This window comes from Dipteris shenzhenensis, chromosome 13, assembly GCF_047967505.1.
Source record: "Dipteris shenzhenensis isolate YYH24624 ecotype China chromosome 13, Dip_SZ_1.0, whole genome shotgun sequence".
Classification (NCBI taxonomy): domain Eukaryota; kingdom Viridiplantae; phylum Streptophyta; class Polypodiopsida; order Gleicheniales; family Dipteridaceae; genus Dipteris; species Dipteris shenzhenensis.
In genome coordinates, this window is record NC_141608.1 from 28091091 (window position 1) to 28110908 (window position 19818).

Below are 19818 nucleotides of genomic sequence, written 5' to 3' on the forward strand. Positions count from 1 at the left end.
GATCGTCTATTGATATTGTTTTGGAGGTTGCATTTCAGCCTGTCAGGATTGCAGGATTCATGGAGTGGCAGTTCTTGACCCTGATCCTATTCTCCTTGCACTAGGGTCTTGGAGACTCTGGCTGTATGCTGGTTCCCCTATTAGGTTCTTGCAGTGGGACCCAAAGGAGTGGGAATGGATTGGGGCATTGAGAGAAGAGCTTTCCCTTCTTTTGCTACACAGTTAGAAATGCTCGGAGGTTTCAACCTAGCAGTAGAGGTTGGAGGCCCTTCAGATTGCCACATTGGGATAGTTTTCAGATTTCCCCAGTTGTGTGGAAGAACTTTTGGCGTAGGCTCTGGAAATCCCTCAAGAATAGAAAGATCACTCTTTTCTTTTGGCTTTTTATTCATGGAGGGGTTGCAGTGAACCTGTGGAGATCCAGGTTCGGGGCTGACCCTACTTGTCCTCGTTGTCACATGGTAGTTGAGTCAGTACAGCATTGCCTTTGGGAGTGCAAACAGGCTAGGACGATTTGGGAAGGTGTTGCTAGGATTTTCAGCATCTTTCATACAACACCTTCCTATATGACCTGGGGTTCAGTGGCTTGGTTCTCTCTTACTGGTCCCCAGGTGTTTTTCTAGGGACATGATCCAGATCTAGCTTTCATTGTACAACGACACTCAGTGGAGTCTATTTCCCTCCAAGATTTTCCCCTCACTCCTTTCAAAGCTGCTCATGCCTCAGTAGACACGTCTTGGGAGATTTTGGCTAGCATTGCAGCTTGGCATATTTGGAGAGCCAGGTGTGCAGAGGCCATGGAGGGTATCTAGGTTCACCCTTCTGAGACTATGGCCATTATTTGGACTGACACAGTACATACTCTGATGACCATTTGGGGGAGCATGCATGGATCCTCCAGAGCAGCCACTGCCAGGAGAGTTACTTTTTTCAGAGTTTGGAGAGGATCTTCTTTCTTCTCTGAGTTTCCTCCAGGGTTGAGATGGCATTTTCAGCCTTCGCCTTGGTGCTTTATTAGCTCACTTTGAGCTGTTTTCTCCTCATTCATTGCATGATGTACTCCCACATTTGAGCTTGCTCTTGCGGTTTTCATTCATACTTAATGAAGTAATTTTCTTGAAAAAAAATTAAAATCCCTGCTTTTGCTCCCCACCTCCCATTCCCTTACACCCGCCTCCCATTCCTTGCTCTGCGCCCTTTCTCATCCCCCCGTCCCATTATTTCCCCCTCGCCTCCCATTACCAGCCCCAACCTCTCATCACCTCCCCCACTCTCGCCCCCCCCCCCCCCCCCCCAACGCACACACACACACACACACCTGCCTCCCATTCCCTCCCCCTTGCCTCTCCTCTCCCTCCCTCTCATCCTCTCCCTTTATCCCTTACGGTGTTTGGCAGGTTTCAATCATGAGGCACTTAGACACCGTGAGAGGATACTCCGAGCACGAAGATAGGAGCAGATTTCTTCCTTAGCTGATCCCTCTCACGTGACCCGGAGCCTGTGACCCGACAGCTCAGACAAAGGGTTGACACACAGATCACACTTGGGGACATCCCCTCCTTGTTTAGAGTCGGAGCCCGACCGACGAGGGTCACAGTAGCTGTGGTCAGACGCAGAGCTATGACCAGGAGACGTGCCAGGACCGCACCTTTGAGTGGCCGACAACACTCTATTGCCAACTTCATGCCTCCATTGCCTCATCCATCCTGATATCTTGCTGCTACCGATGATGATGATGATATTGATGACGATGCTGAGATTGATATATAGTCGACCATCGACATGACTATGTTGTACTTAGGACTTAGTACTGCCATTTATGGACGCTTGTTTAGTAGCTCCACTACCACATCTTGTTGTGTCAGGATTTTCACAGTCTCATAGACCCATCGGTCTTCCGAAGACTTTAATAAACTTTCTTTCTCTCTCTCTCTCTCTCTCTCATTACTTCCTCTTCGCTTTTCTCTCAGCCCCTCTCCTTTAGGCCATAGACGGTATTTTAGTTAGTTTGTTTGAATCTGCCTTCCACCTTTGATTTACAGATGGATACCGAATCAACCAATCCTTAACCACTTCCATCGGCCGTGAGAAGTTGCACGTTTTTCAAGGTCAAAAGGATTTGGAGTTCGAAAGCTCTACCACCCTCTTTGCCGCATCCATGGTCCCACCCTTCCATGTCACAAGCTAGGGACTCGATGCTTGCACTTTACCTACAGACCTGCCCCCCCACCTTTTTGTTATTTGATTATTGGAATGAGGTTTTTTTCAGGTGTCTTTCAATCCCATAAGGGCCATGAGTTTTTTTTCAGTTGGGTTTTTTTTTTTCCCCAAAAAGATTACTTCATTAAGTATGAATGAAAGATTCAGTTGGGTTTTGATTCTCTTGGGGCAGAAAAGAGGAGTAACAAGGCTTTGATTGTCTTGGCTAGAGGCCTAACAGTTGGAGATACCCCTATGTTGGATGCCAAAACCTTGTTCACCAAGATGGGAGTCAACATCACATTTGAGACAGCATGGAGGGTTGGCAAAGCTGAGTCTCCAACAACAAGACCCCTCATAATGAAACTCCAAACAACAATGGACAAGCCTACCCTCATGGGGCAACCCTGAAAGGGACAAGAATATACTTGGGCGCGATGACCTCACATTGCTATAGCAGGAGCATCAGGGAGAGGGAATGGTGCTGTTATGGCAGCAAGAGATGTGCGTAATTGGCTGCCTACAGAGATGGAAAAGTGATTATTGGAGAGAGAGCAGAAAGGGGTGAAAGGGAAGAAAGAGAAGAGGGGGAGATGGACAGCACATGACGGTGTCAGATTCAAGAGATGAGGGCATAGGAGGGGCTGAGAATAGCAGCGTGGAATTGCAATTGTACCCTTTGGTCCGATCCTGGAGGTTTCTTGGAAACATACATCGATAGAGACATGATCTTCTACATCAAGACACATGAAAGCCCGAAAAGGGGGCTGCTGGTGGGATCTATCTAGGAATCAGCCCATAGGAAGGAGATGATGGGAGATAGTGGGATATGGGGTTCGGGAAGCGTGGATGTCCTTTTCAGAGCACACCTAAGACCACTCATATTTGTGATCCGGAGAGAGGAGCACGTGCGACATATGTGGGTGCGAGTTCAGCTACCAGATACAAATCCGATTTTCATTTCAGTGTGTTACTTTTCCCCATACACATCATCCTACGCACAAGAAGTCACCACTGATGAGACTATTCATGATGACATCACAGGGATCTCTAGACAGGGGGACACTCTCCTCCTTGGTGACTTCAATGCATGTACTAGAAACAGACCAGTTAGCCTGCTAGATTTCGATGCTGATTCCTCATAGTACTAGAGATGAATGCAGCAAAGCTAGGGATTGTGAGGTAGTCGACATATGCAGATGCACCAGTGACAGTATACGGGAGGCATCTACTAGAGTTGGGGCCTATCCACAACTTGATCATATATAACGGTCTCAAAGCACAGTGACCAGATAGTGTATTGACTCATGGTATCACTCCATTATATAATTGTATGGTGGGTTATTACATAACCATGGGCATGAATTTTGCACAATCCAAGAAAAATGATAAGTATAGTATTTTGCATGAGTTTTTCATGGCTATGGTTAGCCCTGATTGAGACTACATGTGGTTGGGTAAGATGATTAAGTGGGCTATGGATTTTATATTTCTCGACTTTCCCACTGGATTCCCACTTGATGAGAGAGAACCCATCCTAGTTTGGAACCTCTTGCTGGAGGACCATGTGCATTATGGGCTTGCACTTGCAGTAGCTTCATTATCAGATAGTGGCAGGTAGGAAGTTACATGTCCTATGGCAAGTAAGGATCACTACCACTATTCTTGTTATACGTCCTCTAATCCCATTCTTCTTATCTAAGATAGTGTTGTTTGATTGTAGGACACTATATTTCTTGCATGGAATGCTTTGCATTTGTTTAAAGCTTGGAAGTTGTTAGACGTGTAGTCATTCATGACAAGCTTCCACATGGGCACAAATAAATGAGGCATCCAACAAATTAATGCTGCTGTAAAGTGTGGCATCCACTGATTCACCTGCATCATACATAGTAAGCTTCAGCCCTGGCTCCATGGGAGTGGCTGTAGGCTTACAATCTTGCATGTTGAACCTATCGAAGAGCTTTTGCACATACTTGGATTGAGACATAACAATGCCACGCTTGTCTTGTATGAAGTGGATCCCCAAATAGAAATTTAACATGCCCAAATCTATCATGTCAAATTCAGCTTTCAATTTAGCCTTGAAATCTGCAGTTATTTCCTCGTTTGACCCTATGAATAGCATGTCATCTACATAAGAATGATGAATAAAATATCCCATCCATCTTTCTTGATGTAGAGAGTGCTTTCAGTGGGACTATTGTGTAGCCCCTTACTTGCCAAGAAGGCATCAATCTTGGCATACCATGTACGTGGGGCTTGTTTCAGCCCATATAAAGCTTTATTCAGCTTGCAAACTTGAAGTGCATTGCCTGAAAGTTCAAAACCAGGTTTGACATAAACCCCTTCCTACAATTCTCCATTAAGGAAAGCTGTTTTTATGTCCAATTGATGGACATTCCAAACAAAAGTTGCAGCCATGGCAATAACTGATCTGATAGTTGTCATCCGGGATGTAGGAGCAAAAGTCTTCTCATATACCCTTTTTTTGAGCATAGCCTTTGGCAACCAGTTGTGCCTTGTACCTATCAATGGACCCATCTGGCTTCCTTTTCACTTTGAAAACCCATTTGGTACCAATGGCATGTTTTCCTGGTGGTAAATCTATTAGATATCAATGCTCCACTCTCGTGTAACTACGCGGGAACCAGCTTAGTCTACTTGTAAGCCCCCCATATGAGGAGAAGGCATTTGAGTAGCTAGGTTATGCGGTAGGTCCTGGTTTGGACACCAGATGGGGGCCATGTGTGGCCTGATGGCTGGACGGCTTCAGATAGAGTTGGCACACTGCCAACTAGGCTACATGCAAGTGCGGGAAGGCATCCCATGACTAACCGCATTGAGGGTAGATGGAGCATTTCCCGAGGCAGCCCATTGTCGGGTTGCGGGGCCCGTTTGGAGCCCCAGATGATCCCAGATGGCTCTGGGCCGAACGGCATCCGTAGGTCAGTTGCTCTATTCTGCGCCACGGTTCTATCGTGTGGTTAGTGGCCTATTTCGGGACCGACCTCTAGTCGGCCGTTTTGGGCAGACTGGGTCGGTCTCCCAATTGAGTCTAACCGACTACGACTGGTGGCTATATAAGAGCAAGCCCGTGAAGCCCATAATCATCATTGGCTATAGCAACCCTGATTTCTTAGCCTCCAGCCTCTGTCCTCTACTGTTTCCAGCACGCCATCGAAGCTTCTCACACAGGAGTGCACGGTTGGGAGGCAGCGCCATCTATTGTATCAGTTTTACAGTAATCAAATTTTTTATTCTCCATACTATCTGCTTTTCTCTCTTGCATACGAGATCCTGTTATGTGTTGAGCACAGACGTTGTATTGTTTTCTTACAAAATCCACAGCATCCCAAGTCTGATTTTTCTCAATGGACTGCAATTTATTGTGCATGGCATTCATCAATGCACATTATCCTTGGCTTCTTCGAAATTATGAGGTTCTTCATCATCATCACGAAGAGTACTTGCATAAGCTGATTCAATAGAAAAAGCCCCCCCTGCATGCCTTGCTGCACTATGAGTCCTGGCAGGCAAAGGTGCCTCAAGTCTACCCCTGAGAGTCTATAGCAACCAGTTTGGAACTGTTTTTACTGCATGTATCTCTTGAATCTCTTGCCTGACAACATCATCCACTGCTTATGGAGGAACAAAATCAGCAGGTGGCTGAATCGGGATATGTGTATTAGGAGAAGGCTGCTGTAAATGCTGATTTTCAGCATGAGATCAGCTGGGGAACCAAAAGCAATAGGAAGGAACCCCTCAAAAACATCATGTGAAGAAGCTGGAATAGTGAATTCAGCATGTTTATGAGCTCAATTCTTTGAAAAAATTACATCTCTACTCACAAAAATCTTACGGGTGGCAGGATTGTAAAGACGATAGCCTTTACTTTCTGCACTATACCCAACAAAGATACACTTTAGTGCCTTATCTGACAACTTGTGTCAAAAAGGCATGTGGGCATATGCAAAACATCCAAAGACACGAAATTGATCCAAGCCTCGTAGGGAGTGATTGTCTTCAAAGCCTTAGTGGGACCCCGATTCAAAACATCATTGGCAAACGTGAGCCCTATGAGCCAGAATCTTTGAGGCAACTTCTTGCTAGTGAGCATGCATCTATCCATCTCCATGAGAGTTTTATTTTTCCGCTCAGTTTTGCCATTTTGCTGAGGGGTAAGCCTCACTGTAAGCTGATGTGTGATGCCTTTCTCCTTAAAAAATGCCTCAAATTCAAGCCTGAAAAAGACCCCGATACAAAGTGCTAGACAACATCAAAGAATAATCATTTTCTTTGTCTCGGACTGCACACTTAGCATCGTCAAAGATGACCTGAAATCCTCCTTGATCGAGCGAGGACACTGAAAGTAAATTCTTCTTGATACCAAGCACATAAAGAACATCAGAAATTCTGAAATCTGTGCCATCCGTGGAGGTAAGTATAATGTCACCCACTCCACACATTGAATAAGAAGAATTGTTTGTACAAGTCACCCTCTTTCCAGCCGGTGGTACATGCAGAGATGCAAAAAGACTCTTCCTGGAAGTGATGTGCTTGGATGCACCACTATCAAAATACCATGTGTTCAATGTCTCATTGACACTGAAAGTGCTTGCATCCTTCGAAGGGTCATAGTTGCAAGTCAGGAAAGCATAAGAGTCATCCTCAAGAGTGGCTGTAGTATCTGGACCAACCACTTGAAAATCTGAAATACAAGACAAAAAGGCATAATCCCTATCCACAAAGTTGGCTGTAACATTCGCTCCTTCATGTGCACTAGGAGCTGATGCATTTGAGACAGCCATACCCGAATCCTTTTTCTTCTCCTTTGCTATTATCTTCTTGCATTCACCAATGTAGTGACCGGGCTTCTTGCAGTAGTGACAAATACCTTTCCTCTTTGGCTTCCTTGCATCACCTTTAGCCTTGTGAGAGGGCTGTCTAGAATCAGCTTTATGCTGATGTGTAGGTTGATTTAAATGTTGTTTTTGCTGCCCTTTCCTTTTGGGCTTGAATTTTGAGAGCATGACATGCTCGCTAGCCCGTGCGGCCATGTTCTTCTTGGTTTGCTCCTCCTGCAAACAACAAGAGTCCTACCAACTCGTGAAAAGAGAGAGGATTGGCACCCCCCCTCAATGACAAATTCAGCGAGGTATGAAAACTGAGATACGACTCAAGAAGAGAAATCAAAGTGGTGGTAATCATCCCTGAATCAGGAATGATCTCATCTATATTCAGCAATTGTTCCCTCAAATCCTGAAGCTTGGTGAGGTGAGCATTCATGGAATCACCCTCATCCATATGTGTGTGAGATAGCTCTCTCTTCAGGAAAGAGACCCGGGTATCATTTCTGGTTGCAAACATGCTCTCTCTGCCTTCGAGGTCTTGCATGATCGAATGTGAGGAATGATAAACCTTTTGACAGAAAGGGAAATAACTGAAAGAGCTTGTGCATCACGTGAATCCCATCTTTTCTATTCCTGTGTGGGAGGCACCAACGCAGGGGCTGCTGCACCTAACACTTGTCCTGCACCTTAACCTCTACCCCTTATCTCCACCTTGTTGAGGAGTGACAGGTGCAAGCACAAAGTCTCCGGCCTTGTCTCATCTCCGTTAACACATGGTACTCTAGGATATAAAGTAGTATAGTACTACTCTAGAACACACTAAAAGTCACTCAAATTGACTCCATTTCCTAACAAAGATCACTCTTTTCTTTTGACTTTCTATTCATGGAGGGATAGCACTGAACCTGTGGAGATCCAGGTTCGGGGCTGACCCTACTTATCCTTGTTGTCACATGGCAGTTGAGTCAGTACAGCATTGCCTTTGGGAGTGCAAATAGGCGAGGATGATCTGGAAATGTGTTGCTAGGATTTTCAGTATCATTCATTCAACACCTTTCTATATGACCTGGGGTTCAGTGGCTTAGTTATCTATTACTGGCCCTCAGGTTTTTTCCGAGGGACATGATCTAGATCCAGCTCTCATTGTACGGCGACACTCAGTGGAGTCTTGTTCTCTCCAGGATGTGCCCTTCACTCCTTTCAGAGCTGCTCATGCCTCAGTAGACATGTCTTGTGAGATTTTGGCTAGCATTGCAGCTTGGCATATTTGGAGAGTCAGGTGTACTGAGGTGATGGAGAGTATCCAGGTTCACCCTTCCCATGGTATGGTCAGTATTTGGACCGACACAGTACACACTTTGATGGCCATTTGGGCGAGCATGTAGGGATTCTCCAGAGCAGCCACTTTCAGGAGAGTTACTTTTTTCAGAGTTTGGAGAGGATCTCCTTTCTTCTCTGAGTCTCCCTCAGGGTTGAGATGGCATTTTCAGCGTCCGCCTTGGTTCTTCATTAGCTCATTTGAGCTGTTTTTCCTCATGCATTGCATGATGTACTCCCGCATTTGAGCTTGCTCTCGCGGTTTTCATTCATACTAAATGAAGTAATTTTCTTGAAAAAAAAAAAGAGGGGTGTTCCATTAGATATTTAGGATGCCACATCAGTATGGGTGTCTCTTCTTCATAGCAATTTGCTCCAGTTTTGGAGAGTATTAGGAGGAAACTCCTTTGGAGTTCAGCTAAACTGGACCTGGTTTCTAGGGTGGTGGTTGTTAACCATGTTTGTTGGCCACGGCATGGTATGTTTGCTCTTGTTGGTGCAGCTCTAGGGATTGCATTACTCAGCTCAAGAGGCCTATAAGGAATTTTTTGTGAAATAGGCTAGATGGCTTCGAAGACTTTGATCCTTCCCTCAAAGGAAGGGGGTCTCAATATTATAGACCCAGACTTGCACTACAAGGTCTTATTTTGCATGTTTGTGGCAAGGGAAATATGCTTGGGCAAGAGCCTTGGAAGGACTTCTTTATTCGATGCACACAGGCATGTACTCCTTCAGGGGAGACTGGGTAGGCAGGACCAGGTGGATTTTAACTTTAGTCCCCCTTAGGTCACCTTCCTCTCCTCCTATGGCTCTGCTATCCTGAAAGCTTAGATCAGCTTCATAAATACTTTTTGAAGTGTTCTCCCAACTTCTTTGGAAGAGATTGATAGGCAGCCTATCATGTGGAATGATGGCATACTTGAGCATGGTAGACCACTTGGCCATTCACATTACATGTAGTGATCCAGATAGGAGAGAGGACCCACCTCCTCTGTAGGTCCCTAGAAGCTTCCACAAAAAGCTTACAAAGGATTGTAAGCAGGAAATAGTTTTCCATTTTGCAATGGCATTTTATTGAATGTAAAAAAATTCTTGAGATCAAGACAATCCATACTTAGCAATATGCACAAATCAATGCTAAAAGAATAGCATTCCCTCTCTCTCTCTCTCTCTCTTTTCTTTTTGCAAATGTACAATGAGGCTTCAACAACTTTTTGAATCATGTTATTGTAGAATTTTTTGCATCAACCATAGGGTGCTTGCTCTGTAGCTCTCCTTGCAAATGATACAGACACAAAAAGCATATGAGTAATCGTTGTGATGGAATGTGACACTATCACATTTCTCATCTTGCTAGAGCAATGACTAAAGATAGCAAAAAGAGATACAATGCAAAGCATGGAGATGCGAGGGTCAGAGGAAGTGTAGGGAGGATTCAACAGAGAGATGCAGCCTTACCCAAGGTTTGGGTGGATACAGATGACATGTTGTTTAATCTACTTGTATGGGGGATTTCTCAAGGACAGACATTTGACTCCAGGTCATATCCCTTCAAGGAGCACATGAGGATGCCTTGGTCTTTGACATTGGGTCAGATGGCAAGCTGTCCAGATCTTCAGATGGTATTCTCTTGGGCATTCCAATTCAGCTTATCTGGATCATAGGGTGTGTGGAGCACAATAGGGATTCTCAGTGGCACCTAGATCTGAACCCATGTCTTATTGGGTTTTTGGAGGATTTGGCTTTATGGAGGGATCCCCATGAAGTTCTTACAATGGGATCCGAAGAGTGGAATGGGGATTGATTAGGGCATCGAGAGAGGAATTTCCCCTTCTTTTTTGCCAGGAAGTTTCATATGAGTTCTAGAGGTTGGAGGCCTTCCAGAGCCCCTCATTGGCAGAACTTTCATATCTCTGCTAATTTGCAAAGAGTCTTTTGGAGGAGACTCTAGAAATCCCTTAGGAATAGAAAGACTACTCTATTCTTTTGGCTTTCTATTCATGGAGGGATTGCAGTGAACTTGTGGAGGTCCAAGTTTTGGGGCAGATAGGTTGTGTGCTTGCATGTGCAACTAGAAAAAGAGTTATAAGTCAAGCTATCGATCTTGTTAGTCTCCTTGGCATTCCAATACAGGCTATTGTTGAGTGGATTGCTACAAAATAGCATTATTGCAATGGACGTAACTTGATATCTTAGTCACGTGCCTTGTCCTACTTCCCTCTTCTTGCCCGCTTCCATTTTCCTACTGCCTCAACTCCATCTCCCTGCCCCGCTACCTCGTCTCCCTGTCCCCAGCTGCTATTTATTTTCCCTTATCCCCTCTCCCCTTGCCTTGCTATCTTTCCATACACTCTGCCTTCAATCCTTGTCTCTCCTCCCCACCTCCCATTCCCTTACACCTGCCTCCCATTCCTTGCTGAGCCCCCTTTCTCATCCCCCCTCCCATTCCTTCCCCATCGCCTCCCATTACCAGCCCCACCTCTCATCACCAACACCCCCCCCCCCCCCCCCCCTCTCCCTCCCTCCCCACTCACACACACATCCGCCTCCCATTCCCTCCCCCTTGCCTCTCCTCTCTCTCTCTCTCATTCCTTCCTCTTAGCTTTTCTCTCAGCCCCTCTCCTTTAGGTGATGGACAGTATTTTATTTTGTTTGTTTGAATATGCCTTCCACCTTTGATTGACAAATGGATACCTAGTCAACCAATCCTTGACCTTTTCCACCGGCTGTGAGAAGTTGCACATTGCCAAAGCCAAAAGAACGTGGAGTTTGAGAGCTCTACCACCCTCTTTGCTACATCCATGGGTCCCACCCTTCCACGTCACAGGCTAGGGACTCGATGCTTGCACTTTACCTACAGAGTTGCCCCCCCACCATTTTGATATTTGATTATTGGAATAATATTTTTTTGCAGGTGGCTTTTAATTCCCTAGGGGCCATGAGGTTTTTTTCACTTGGGATAGAAAAGAGGCGGAGCTTCTGGTCTTGGAGATGATTCACAGAGGATCGCCATCGGGCAGTTTCGAGTGTCATCGCACCGACTCTAGATTGAATGTGGACGAGCTGAGGGGATTCCTTGGGAGGAATGCATATGCACGATATGTGATCGAGTTAGAGGAGCAGTTCACATTCAGATGCCCTATGTACTATGAGATCCGTGGCCGATATCACTACCTCTTTAGAGACGGTTTTGGCCCCCTCACCAGGCTCCTTACATACCCAAAGCAGAGGTGTCTTATTGCTTTCCTCCACGAGGAACTTTGACATAGAGATCATCTACTCAGGGCCCAGAGATAGGCTTCTAACAGACAATCCGATCCCTCCCATAGCAGGATTATTGATTTTTTGCACTCAGACCGCATGGACCACAGAGCCCCTGCCGAGAGACACAGCAGAGACCAAGAGTTCGAGACTCCATACTCGACAGAGGATGGACACGTATATTACACTTGGCTACCTCCCCTCCCTGTTAAAACCTGGAGAACGGCCTACAGGAGTTACAGTAGCTTTGGTCAGGAGCAGGGTCATTGCCAAGAGATCGAGATGGACAGCACCCACAGTCGCCAGTGCTCCATCATGGCGGGCTATACATCAGCATGACCTCGCCTTTTCCCCGAGCTCCCCTTGACACTTTCACCACCATGAGGTCGCATTGTATTGATGAGGATGACATTGATGACACTACTGATGCTATATGACTATGTACCTTTAGGACTTTGCACTCAGCTTGGGTGATGATGCTCGCTTAGTAGCTTCACCCTTCTGCTTGTTTTGTATCAGGTTTTCATCAGTCTCATAGATCCATTGGTCTTTCGTAGACTTTAATAAACTTTCTTTATTTCTTTCTTTCTTGGGCCAAGTTGTCCAGGTCCAAGGATGAAGATACCCTTATAGACCTTGCTTTTAAGCTTGTCAGGGCCTTGGGTCATGTGGAGCAGCATTTTTTTACTACATGTTCTTGAATCACGTTCCCTTGGGTACATGGAGGATATGGCTCTAATGGAGGTTTCCTCATAAAGTATTTGTAGTGGGACCTCGGAGAGTGGGAGTGGATTGATGCAGGGAACCAAGAGAACAGTCTCTCCTTCTTTTTGGTACATGGTCAGTAATGCCAATAAATTTCAGCTCAGCCTCAAGGGCTGTAAGTCTAGGATTTTCAGATTTTTGCTAACTTGCAAAAATCCTTTTTAGAAGAGACTGTGAAAATTCCTCAAGAATAGAAAAATCACTCTTTTCTTTTGGATTTCTATTCACGAGGGGCATTGCAGGAAACCAGTGGAGATCCAGGTTCGGGGCAGCCTCTACTTGCCCTCACTGCGTATTTGTGGAGGAGTCCATTCAGCATTATCTTTGAGATTGTAGACAAGGGCGGTTTATTTGGAACATGATTGCTAGTCTCTGAGCACTTTTGTTCCTTCCCCCTTCTTTTTGAGCTAAGGTTTAGTGTCTTGGCTCTCTCTTTCTAGGCCTCATGTCTTTTATGAGAGGCACGACTCTTCTTAGGCTTTCGGTTTGAGGACATTTAGTTGATTCATGCTCTTTGGGCGAAATTCGTGCCTTGTTGGATACTTTTTGGTCTTTTGGTTTTGATTTGAACTCCCTGATAAGGGCCACACCCTCACAATATGCTGCCCATTTGCCAGTCTAGCTGGCTGCTTGGACCTTGGCCAACTCGCTTGCCTTCTGACTCAATTGTGTTCAAGTGAGTGTTGGAATATGAAGCCAAAGTGAGTCTAAAATGAGTGTTCTAGGTGTGTTTTATAGTCTAGTGAGTCCTAGACATGCCACGTGTCATATTGGGAGATATCCCATAGACATTGTGACTTTCTAAAGTCTAGTGGCACACTATATAGTGTTGTACTTGTCTATTGTCTAATAGATCAGTCAACATCAAGCTCTTTGGTATCATGTGAGTACTTGTCCATTGCTTTCATTTTCTTTCCATTTCATTTCCATTATGCTTGTTATCTTTCCTTTCCATTCCTAGTGTTAGCTTGCTTCTCTCCCTACTACTATGATCTTTCATGTGGTATCAGAGCCATGTTCCTAGCCCTGCTCTCTCTTTTCCTTTCCCTTCCAAGAGGTTGAGGTGAGGGAGGTCAATGAAGCTACTCTACCTCCTCCTCCTTGGAAGGCTGCCCTCTTCTCTCCTTCCTTGAGCTCTCTTCTCCACGCCATGATCTGCCACCTCTCTTCTCCTTCCTTCTGCTACATCTTTTGGTGACCTACGGATGATGTGATGCTTCTAGAAGCAGAATCACGGCTTTGTGTCTTCAGCAAAGTTGTAGAGGACCTTGAGTACTACAAATTTTGTTTTTACATCATTGCAATCCGAGTTTTCAGTGAAAAGTTACAGCCCTTGTAAGAAGTGACGAAATTTATTTCTATGCGCGAATTTTGTTTCGGAGCTCAATGATTTGACAGCCCAAGCATGATGTAGCCAGCTCAACGTGGAGCTGTCCATCCTTCCTCTTCATCGTTGACCTCTGCTATAGCCTGCCATTTGCTCCTTCTGCCCGACATTCTCTTGGAGTTGCTGTCCACGCTGCCTCTGTCTTTTTTGCCCGTCACTTGATGTGAGCTCTTCACATTACATTGCGGTGACTCCTTCATGTGACTACTCCAAACTTTGGTGAAGACTTCCTGAGCTAGATGTGAGTTCTCCGATACTACTCTGACACACTCCACTACAGTGATGTCTCTGATTAGTGCATTACATCGAGCTTGATGTAGACCACTCTACATCAACAAGTGACTTCTTCAACATTGCTTATTTGATCGGTGGCTGAGGTACTCCACATTGATTGACTTTCCGATTGGTTGTGGTACCTGAGGCTTCTACTTCGACATTGGTGACTCTCCTTCCGGCATTTTGAGAGTCATCATGTAATTGCTCCATGTAGCTACCGATGGACTTCACCGACACATATTTTGGGGCATTCCTACCTAGCACTTCATTGACATCGTCATCGTCTCGTAGAGATGTGCACACATGTGCAGTGGCTACTTGGAGGACATCTCTTATCATAAGAGATGTATTTTTTATTACAACATGCTTGATGTTATTTTGGGGTCCTTTGCCCTGGGTAGTCCTCCTAAAACAATATGGATTAAGAATTTTTCGGTTTTCATTGAGTCTAAAGGTCCTCTGCCTTGGATAGTCCTCCTAAAAAGATGTATTGGTTTTCCTATGTTTTGGTGTGTGGCTTCCTAACACGTCCTGTTATGAAGCCAAGGGAGGATGTACTGTAGGAGCCATATGTATTGGCTTTGATAGGTCTTGTTATCAGGCCTGGCCGAGTTCCAGGATGGTGGTGTATTCCTAGACCTATGAGTTGGTCATGTAGCCATGCTATAACATGAGCCTCTGAGCATGTTGAGTCTCAAGCCATGAGAGTGCTTGGATCAACCTCTGAACACGCTCAGACTTTAGCCTCTAAGTTACATGGGATGCACAGTTTGATGACTGTCATTGTCATGTTCTGTTATTGGTTCCATTCCAGTAGTCTCTCACCTTGCCTTCATGGGGGGGTGTTGGAATATGAAGCCAAAGTGAGTCTAAAATGACCGTTCTACATCCTGCACTTTTTCGAGGGGGAAAAAATATATTTGTCCGTACATCCGTACGGACGTCCGCAGCAGATACGCAACAGTGCCAGGAGTCCGTACAACTTGTCAGAAGGCGATTACGAGCAGTTTTAGGCTATTTTTTGGCATTTTTTGCTCAGATTTGGACTCCCGTGACCTCCAACAATGATTTGGGCAGCTCCCTTGAGCACTTTCGCTCATTTTTTTTGAGCCTCTTCTGCGCATTTGGTGATTATCTGATTGGCACATTGAGAGTCATGACGTGATCTTCCTTGGTAGCTGCTCCTATGGCCTTCATCGACACATCATTCGGGGGCATTCTCACCTATGCACACTCTTGTGCGGTAGCTACTTCGGGCACATGGGTTCTCTGCCCTTGCTATGCATAAAATGAATGGAATATATCTGTACTACTTTCTTGTTTGAGTCAAGGGTACTCTGCCCTAGGTTGTCCCCAAAAATGAATGCAAATAAATCATGTGTGTTGAGTCAAAGGTTCTCTGCCTTGGATAGTCCTCCTAAAAGATGTATTTTCCTATATTGTTTTTGTGTGTGGCTCCATGTCTCTCATTAGCCCCTAGAGCCAGGAGGGGATGTACTGTGGGAGCCCTGTATTGGCTTTGAAAGGTTTGGAGGGGGATTTATTGTGGGAGCCATGTATTGGCTTTGATAGGTCTCGTTATCAGGCCTGGCCGCGAGTTCCAGGATGTTGGTGTATTCCTAGACCTATGAGCTGGTCATGTAGCCATGCTATAATGTGAACTTCTGAGCATCTTGAGTCTCAAGCCATGAGAGTGCTTGAATCAAGCTCTGAACACGCTCAGACTTTAGCCTCTGAGTTACATAGGGTGCATAGTTTGATGACCGTCATTGTCATGTTCTGTTCTTGGTTTCATTCCAATAGTCCCTCACCTTAGACCATCATTGTCATGTTCTATTCTCGGTTCCATTCCAGTAGTCTCTCATCTTGCCTTCATAGGGGGGTGTTGGAATATGAAGCCAAAGTGAGTCAAAAATGTGTGTTCTAGTGTGTTCTAGTGTGAGTTCTAGTCTAGTGTGTCCTATGGATGCCACGTGTCAGATTGGGAGTTATCCCATATGCATAGGTGTTCATATGTGTGTGTGTGCTCTTATATAAGAGTTGTACTTGTCTAGTGTCATATGAATCAAGTATCTAGCTACAAGCTCTTTGGTCTACATGTGAGTACTCTCATTTTTGTTCATTGCTCTAGTCATTTCATTTCCATTTCATCATGTCTCCTTTTGAGTATTTCTTCCTCTCTTCCTAGCCTACCCTCTCTCTCTCCCTCTTTCCACCATGTTCCTTCAACCACGTTATTCTTGGTTTTTGAAGTGTAGGAAATAGTGGTAAAGTTAATATCCTTTATTCTCCAACCTTCCTTGCTTTTCTACTTTAAAAAAAAAAAAAGCTTCCTTGCTTGCCTAAAAATATAATCTTAAGCCAACAAAAGAGAGTTCAACAGTTGCTCGAAACCCTTGCAAGATTTTATGAAATGGTCTATGCATACATCACGATTTCACATTAGCAACCTTAGAGTAAACAACCCTATCTAATTAAAAAAAATAGGAAAAGACCCCCTTTACTTGATTAAGATTGGTGCTCAAGTTGGTTTCTATAGTCAAGGATATGATAAATGCAAAAGTGTAGTGCTTATAGAGGTGGATAAAAAGGTCAACAAAGAGATGAAGAGACATGAGGCCAGGCCTGATAATGCACTTAAAATCAGTATTTGGGGCTACTAGATGGCTGGTATGAGGAAGACTCACTTTTTAGACATTTATGTAGACTACAGCGGAAGTCCCAAGTAATAAATGGCCATGATATGATGAAACTAAGTAGATGAGGTAGAGCGCATCCATCAAGTTGGGACTCACGTTGTACCTACTCTTAGTACACGGGTTGCAAGGCAAATAAACGGGAAGGTATAAAAGTATGGGTAGCCAAGGAGCTCATTGAAAGATCATAGTGGTAGAAAGAGAAGCAACCTAACACTAGGAATAGGAAGGAAAGATAACAAGCATACTGGAAATGAAATGGAAAGAAAATGAAAGCAATGGACAAGTACTCACATGATACCCAAGAGCTTGATGTTGACTGATATAATAGACTCAAGACAAGTACAAAACTATATAGTATGACACTAGACTCTAGAAAGCCATAGTATATATGGGATAACTCCCAATATGACACGTGGCATGTCTAGGACTCACTAGACTATAAAACACACCGGGTTGTTTATGTTTGGGAAGTGCCAAAATTTCAAGAAATGTAAAAATCGGGCCGCAAAAGGTGAAAAAACAGCCATTAGACTGTTCCAAAACAAGTTTCTGGTGACCAACTGACGAGGAATGTTCGCCAATGCTGAGAGAGAACCATGAACTAATGCGGGAGTGAGCTGAACTCACAAACGAGGACCGCGGAGTACTTGATGGCGAGGACCATGGCGAGGCTAAGGGAAGGGAGGCTCTACCTTAGAGGAGAGGGGAGCTTCCATTTGTAGGCTTCTCTCATCCTCTACATAGAGCAAGAAGAAGGGGAAGGTAGGAAGGGAGGCTCTGATACCACATGAAGGAATATGGTGGAAAGAGGGAGAGAGAGAGGGTAGGCTAGGGAGAGAGGAAGTGATACTCAAAAGGAGACATAATGAAATGGAAATGAAATGACTAGAGCAATGAATTAAAATGAGAGTACTCACATGTAGACCAAAGAGCTTGTAGCTTGATACTTGATTCATATGACACTAGACAAGTACAACTCTTATATAAGAGCACACACACACACACATATGAACACCTATGCATATGGGATAACTCCCAATATGACACGTGGCATCCATAAGACACACTAGACTAGAACTGACACTAGAACACACTAGAACCCACATTTTTGACTCACTTTGGCTTCATATTCCAACAGTGGTGAACAAGCTTAAAGTGCTTGTTTTAGAAACCTATGTATACATTATGGAATAAAATAATATCATGGGAATAAAACAAGGGACAAGCAAGCTTCAGATAGATTGTTTGAAAATCCTTGTATGCACATTGTGGGGATTTAATTTGATTATGAAAATTGACGATATGCGTCAAATAGGAGAGCCAATAATGATGGGTCTCAATCTTGAGTAACATAAAGAAACAGCCTCTGAGGATGAGAATAATGCCACCTCACGTTATACTGGACGAGCGTGATTTCATCGAAGACATCACAATCATGTCAATATTTTGCCCAAGGATTCTTTTCTACAAGACATCATGCTCTACTTTGCCATAATTATCCAAGGTGGTTTCTTGCAAGGTAGTTGGAGTCCTCATCTATGAAAAGATATGGACTCTATTTTTTGATTTATTATCTCTTTTAACTATTGGAATTTCTAGTAAAAGACCCATTTTTTACTCTTGTTTTCTTCCCTTACTTGAGGTGAATGATAATTTGTGAACAAAATCAAGAGGGAACAAACTTTTCCTTAAAAATAGGTAAAAAGTATTATAATTGTGATGGACTCGGACAATATGTGATGTAGATTTGTATAAGCTAATTCTTGAACTAAATCTAGATTTTCTTTATTGTCATAGAGAAATCAAGTGGCTATGTATTGCAAGAAGCTGAAAACATTAAAAATACTGACATTGCACTTATTTCCGTCACTTCCAAGGCAAGAAAAGAAAGGTAATTTTCATCTGCTATAATGATGAGCATTTTAAACCCTCAAATATTACTATGAATTCTGTACAATAGTATAATGAAAGACCTTTTATCTTAAGAAGCTCCCTTCATAAAGTGATCAGGGTGTGAGTGCCTCTTCTAGCAAAGAGGCGTTCTCAAGCTCTGTGAGTAGAGTGAATGCCTCTTCTAGCAGCAGGATGTTCTCAAGCTCTGTGAGTTTAGTGAGAAGGCATACGGAGTACTGAGGGAAGAGGCTATGATCAAAGTGATGTCATCAGAGCTCTTTTCATCAAGTTGTTCTCTCTCTCTCTCTCTCTCTCTCGCATTGCCTCTGAGCTTTCTTTTCCTCTTGCCCTACTAGCTGACCCTCTGGCACTCCCTCAGGACTGATTCACATTGTTTTCAAGCCTCCTTGGGCCATACGATAGGCCGGTAATGCAGGCTGTACATTGTGCACTGCATCTCTACATCTTTTCAGCCCTCTTTTTTTTTGGCAAAGAAAGGAGCATTCTATTAATGGTTGAAAAAATTCATACAAAACAGTAGCCCCGAAGGTGCTGAGTATGGGAAAAAACCCAATAAAGGCTGAAAGAAGAAACCAGCCTATTCCAGAGAAACCCATCTCATTGCCTAGGGAATCTCTGGTACAAGGGCTAACAGCCAGGTGGGGGGACTATACAACCAGAGAATCCCTCACGGAGTGAATAACTCCTGGAAGCCAAGCCTTGTAAAAAGGTGTGCACCTCGCAAGAGTCGCCCTAGAGCCTGGGGTCCCACGCTCTCAGGTCGAGTGCAGGGTGTAGATGATATCCTGTCAGATGGCGACCAAGAAAGCCGAGGGTGGAACTGGATGCACACCTATCACTTGACTGCAGCGAGCAACCCAAATGTTCCGCGTTGTGACATTGACTACTACCTCCCACACACTATCCTCCGGAGGGGAATGAGGATCATGATTAGCAGGAGGAACCACCTCATGGAGCTTTATCCTCTGAATGCTCTGACCCTGTATTTGGTAAGCTAGAGAGACCACATCAATCTGGAATGTGTGACCTCCCTCAGTCAACCAGGCTACCATCCCTCAGGTGTAGTCCCTCTGAAGGCTCTACATGCGGGTCGTAATTGTGAGGGCTCCCATCCAGATCCTCATTGCGCTATGACAGCTCCAAAGGC

At 44.5% G+C, this 19818-nt stretch overlaps 1 protein-coding gene across 6 annotated transcripts in view; it reads left to right on the plus strand.

Moving 5' to 3' along the window:
• The window catches only part of LOC147895245 (CAP-gly domain linker), a 117614-nt gene that overhangs the window by 14088 nt on the left and 83708 nt on the right, over window positions 1–19818 (plus strand). For all 6 annotated transcript variants that reach the window (XR_015542024.1, XR_015542023.1, XM_087384091.1 and 3 more), the window contains exon 3: window positions 18555–18648. Coding sequence is in view for 4 of the 6 variants with exons in the window: in XM_087384091.1 (XP_087240217.1) it covers window positions 18555–18648 (94 nt within the window). In the remaining 2 variants the exon portion in view is untranslated. The remainder of the gene's footprint in view (window positions 1–18554; window positions 18649–19818) is intronic.